This window comes from Micromys minutus (assembly GCF_963924665.1).
Source record: "Micromys minutus genome assembly, chromosome: 7".
Taxonomy (NCBI): domain Eukaryota; kingdom Metazoa; phylum Chordata; class Mammalia; order Rodentia; family Muridae; genus Micromys; species Micromys minutus.
The window spans coordinates 5,343,941-5,348,940 of NC_137976.1; the positions used below are offsets into that span (position 1 = coordinate 5,343,941).

Genomic DNA, 5,000 nt, shown 5'->3' on the forward strand with positions numbered 1-5,000 from the left:
CCCGAGGAGGGGTCCTGAATCTGGATGTTTTGTATTGCCTCTCTCGTATTCCTGGAGTCTTGACTGTGAGCGAAACCACCTCTGGCCAAGGCAGATGTCCTACATGCCCTGGTCTAAATACATGTATCTTATGATGAAATTTATACACCAATGTGGTGGTGGTAAAAGGGGAGACAGAGTGTTATAAGGAGAACAAATTCCTACCAACTGTCTTCCGACCTTTACATGTGTGCGCATGCACGTGCGAGCAGGCACTCACAAGCACCCGTGTACATTCGTGAAAAAAAAAAATCTTAAAAAAATGTTCAAGTTGGGGTCTTCAGGAGGCGATTGGCAAGAGCCCTCATGAACGCCATTAATGATCTTCCAAAATAGGCACCCTTTGTCCTTCACCTTGGCCATCAAAGGATGCAGGATCAGCCATTACCTTAGAAGCAAAGTGGGCTAGCCTTCATGGGACACTGGACCTGCTATTGTGCCTTGACCTTGGACCCCTGTGCCTCTAGCATTATCATTTGGGAATTATCCATCCTGTCACAGCTCCATTTAGTGGCAGAGTTTTCCTTTGGGGGATGGTGGTAAAAAAATTAGCTTGATATTTGTGTTTCGCTCTCTCTCTCTCTCTCTCTCTCTCTCTCTCTCTCTCTCTCTCTCTCGTGTGTGTGTGTGTGTGTGTGTGTGTGTGTGTGTGTGTAATTATATCATCCTAAGACAATAAACACTAGTGATCTTCCTCTCAGACTTGTGGGAAGGAATTGATGAACATTAAATGTAAACAATTCATCAGCATACATGCCAGTTTAGGTATCCAGCTCAGAAGCACTATTTGGCCAAACATATATAAATCTATCTACTTAAAAAGAGAGCCTCGTATTGTTCCAGAGAACAGGAAAAGTTTGGCATTCGTCAGCAAATCCCACAGCAGTTCAGCAAACTGGGCTGTCCTTCCTGTTTTATAGTGAAGTAGGTTCTTGTGCCCATTCTGTGGTCATTGATGTGACCAGAGCAATGTGGTGACAGAAGCAATGTTCCAGCCGGACTTTTTGGTATTAAGCTTTGACCTCAAAAGAATTGTCCCGTGAGCTGGCGAAATGACTCAGGTTTAAAAAGGCCTGGTGACACTGCTCCTCATCATGAAGAAATAAATGTAATAAAATTTCCTTAAAATAATTGCTTTCAAAAGAAGAGAGCAACAGATAAAATTTGGATAGGTAGGGTTAAAAAACAAAAACAACCCCTTCTTCAAAATAAACCAAAGCACTGTCCTCACACATCTTGGGAGTTGGAAGGGGCCATAGCCTTGAAATGACTGGCTTGTGCTCTGTGGAGGCCATGGGACAGAAAACTGGTCATTGAGTTGGTCACATGGCAGCTGACTCCAACTTCCCCCAGCCAAGTGCTGACAATGCCCTGCTTGTCCTGCAACTTCCTTTTAAGGAGAGGGAAGTTTGCTGTGTGGACTTAGTCCTAAGTCTGCTCTAGTCTCTTCCAGAGCTTTGGGCTTGTAGAGGAGCAGGCTTTAGACTCTCCGGGCAAGAGATGCTGCACACACCAACATGTGTGTGTTTGAATGCATGGATGTGAGCATACATCAGTGTGAGTACGTGTGCAAGCCAGAGGCTGGCATCAGTGCTTCCTCTGTCACTGCCCACCTTGTTTTTGAAAGAGAGTTTTTCCCTGAATCTGGATCTCATCAACATACTGAACCAGCAGACCAGGGAGTCCCAGGTCTCTCCTTTCCCCATCTCTCAGCGCTGTGACCACAGTTGTGCATCCCTGGCTTTTAACCTGGGTGGTGGGGAATCCAAATTCTCTCCCTCGTGTTCACACAGCAAAGATTCGACCCACCGAGCTCTTCCCGCAGCCTCTGGATGCCCTTTCCTCTCTCATCATGGCCTACCAGACGGAGCGAAGGACATGGTACCCACATCGGAGGCGCACACGAGCGGCAGCCTTACCTTCTCGCTAGTCCCGTTCTTCCAGTACTGGACCCTGTAAGCCCAGGAGTTATAAATGTTCTTCACGCTCCATGTCTCCGGCTCATTCTCAATTTGTGGGGCTGAGAAGCGCATGTGTAAGGAATCAGCAAGGGACTCTATCTGCATCTCAGGAGGTCCAATGACGGCTGAGGGTAAGAACACACCAAAGTGACAATCCAAACCACGCGTTCAACACTTCACGCGAACACGGATTCTTCATACACACGTGCAACAACCTCCTGAAGGTTGATACGCCATTTGCAACATTGCCTGAGGAAGATGGTTTTTGTTTTTTTGCCCATCTCAAAAGATGCAAAATTGTTTGTCTTTATTAATCAAATTTAATTCATTTATTTGCTCAGTGATCTAATATATCTAGGATTATTTCAACTACATTATTTTGTATTGTTTTGTTTGTTAAAATGACATTTTTAGGGAGGGGCTTACCCTGTATGTAGCCTAGTTTAGCCTCAAACTTGTTATTTTCCTGCCTAAGTCTTGACAATACTGTTGTTGCAGGCATGATAAAAGGCACGACACTGTGCCTGTCACACACACCATACAAACACACACACACACACACACACACCACACACCATACAAACACGCACACACACCACATACAAATGGACCATACACACACACCATACACACATACACACATGCCACACAAACACACCACACACAGACATACCATACAAACACACACACATACCACACACAAACACAGCACACACACACACAAACACACCACACACATACACACACCACACAAACCGCATGTACACACACACCACATACACACACACACACACACCACACAAAACTGTTTTTACAGTTTTTAGTTTATTGGATTCTCCTCTTTCTCTTTGTTTCCTGCCTTCTACTGGATTGTCTTTCATGTTCTAGCCTTAAAGCTACAAATGATATTTCTGTATCTGTAGAGATTACTCATAAGTATTTATCATATGTAACTATATATATTTTACAACTTTTATTTATGTAGCTAGGCCCTTCATCCCATCTAGATCTCCACCCATTCAAGTGTCACTCTGGGGGCCTGCACACACTCTGTGGCTCTGGACAAGAGTACACTCCTGTCCTCTGTCGACTTCCCACTTGGAGAACCACAGTCAACCTGAACCGTCAAATATCTGCATGTTGGGTTCCCGTTAGCCTTCCTATGAGTCTTGTACACTCTGAGGGCCAGGCTTTGTCCTTGTCATTGGAGCTTCAGTAGGTGTGCAAAAATAACCACAGAAGAAGTAACAAAAGGCTCTGAGAAAGCTTGGCCTGTGTCCTCCTCTCTGACCATTGTCACTCATGGGGGCCCTTGTTAAGTCGCAGGGGCCCGTGTCAGCATTTCTGCTCTCTCACGTTTACATGTGTGACCTTGAGTCATGCTCCTTGATCTGAGTCTCCAGAGAACTGGGCTCGATGTGTCATGATGCAAGACTTAGAACCAGCCAGGCCCAGTATGCACTTACTGGAGTGTGAGCCTATATGTCACGTGGTTCCCAGCTTAGAAGGGTTGTGTGAAAGAGACAGGCGTAAAACAGAGACTGTACTTTTGACCTCTGAATTGTGGAATTCCCTCAAGATAAGGACACTTGGTTTGGTTTCTTTTTCAGTTCAGGGAGATGGCTGTGATCCGTCACCTCCCGGTCAGTCACAGGACCAGGAAGGAGGGTGTGGCAGGCTAGGCATGTGAAATGCACGCTTGATTTATGATATCTCCTGCTTATGATGGGTTTACAGGAAACCATAACCACTGGAGACCCGTTTTGTTTTGGAGCCCGACTACCAGGGAACTGTCCTTCTCAACGGTCATTTCCTTCCTTTGTTGTTTATAAAGAAAGGAACATTTAGATAAGAAAAACAACTGCCCATTTCTGGGTGCAGAAATAAGAGCTTTGGGCTTGTCCTAAGACAGAACTGGAAAGAGAACAAGGGACGTCGGCCTCACTCTGTCTGAGTGAGCATCCACAGAGCCCTGGCCTCCAGACAAGGATCGTCCCTCTGATGTCCCTGGGAACTTTATGTGAACTTTGTCCCTGACATTTTTGCAGCCTCTAATTCTCCCAGTTGCTGCATGTGGCTTAACTAGTTTTCAATTCCTGATACTTCCTCCCCCCAACCCCCTGCTCCCGGTGCAGCCTCAGTTCCTGATACTTTAAACATGCTTGTCTCGGGGCCCTGGGTCCCCCTAGGCCTTCACTTCTAACGAGGGCATCTTCTTTAGAGAGCTCAGCATCCAGCCTCAGCAGACTACCTTTCTCCAGGTCTCTGAGGGCAGCCTTTCTCTCTCCACACCAACCTCTCTCTTCTGTCACATTCTAAAACTTACCTTGCATTTTACTTTTAGTTTATGTGTATGGTGCTTTGCCTGTGTACCAGGGGCCCAAAGTGGCCAGAATCCATGCCAAATCCTGTGGGACTGGGATTATACACTGTCGTGAATGGACGTGTGGAACTCTCTGGAAGAGCAGCCAGAACCACCGAGCCATTTCCCCGCCTGTATTTCTTGGTTTGATTCATACTCTCTCACTGACTTCCTTACAGAGAACTGTCCCCATGAACAGCACTGCCCCTAACTCAGCGTACCTGTGAGTAGGGAGGTCACCAAACTTATATTCATTTATTTCACTTAGCACATGCGCATTTCCCCCGCTTCTCCCGTGAGTCCATGAGCTCACAGCCATGGTTTCTTTGCTAGATCCCGAGCTTCGCGGCACAGAGCATTCGTTTGTGGGCCTGCTAAGAAGTCTTACCGAGGGGTTAGCGATGAGGGCAGGAGCACGGTAAGACCACTAGATAGAAGGGAAGTGAAAAATAACGGCTTACTGTCTTCCACGGGGCAGAAAGTGATGTTCACCCACTCCGAATGCTCATCTTCGAACTCGGCCCTGACTCTCACCGTGTAGTCTCCGTATTTAGAAAGAACCGAGAAGTCGCACTGTGTAGACGCAGTGTTCTTGCAACGATCTTGGAAATACCGGTAACTACACATCAGAAAGACAA

At 46.4% G+C, this 5,000-nt stretch overlaps 1 protein-coding gene across 1 annotated transcript in view; it reads right to left on the bottom strand.

Annotated features, from left to right (window-relative positions):
• The window catches only part of LOC308422583 (interferon alpha/beta receptor 2-like), a gene marked incomplete at its 3' end in the record, with an annotated part of 55,444 nt that overhangs the window by 10,357 nt on the left and 40,087 nt on the right, over positions 1 to 5,000 (bottom strand). The window contains exons 12-13 of the mRNA XM_080919216.1: positions 4,824 to 4,981; positions 1,959 to 2,125 (exon numbers count right to left, since the gene is read on the bottom strand). Coding sequence (XP_080775342.1) covers positions 1,959 to 2,125; positions 4,824 to 4,981 — 325 coding nt within the window. The remainder of the gene's footprint in view (positions 1 to 1,958; positions 2,126 to 4,823; positions 4,982 to 5,000) is intronic.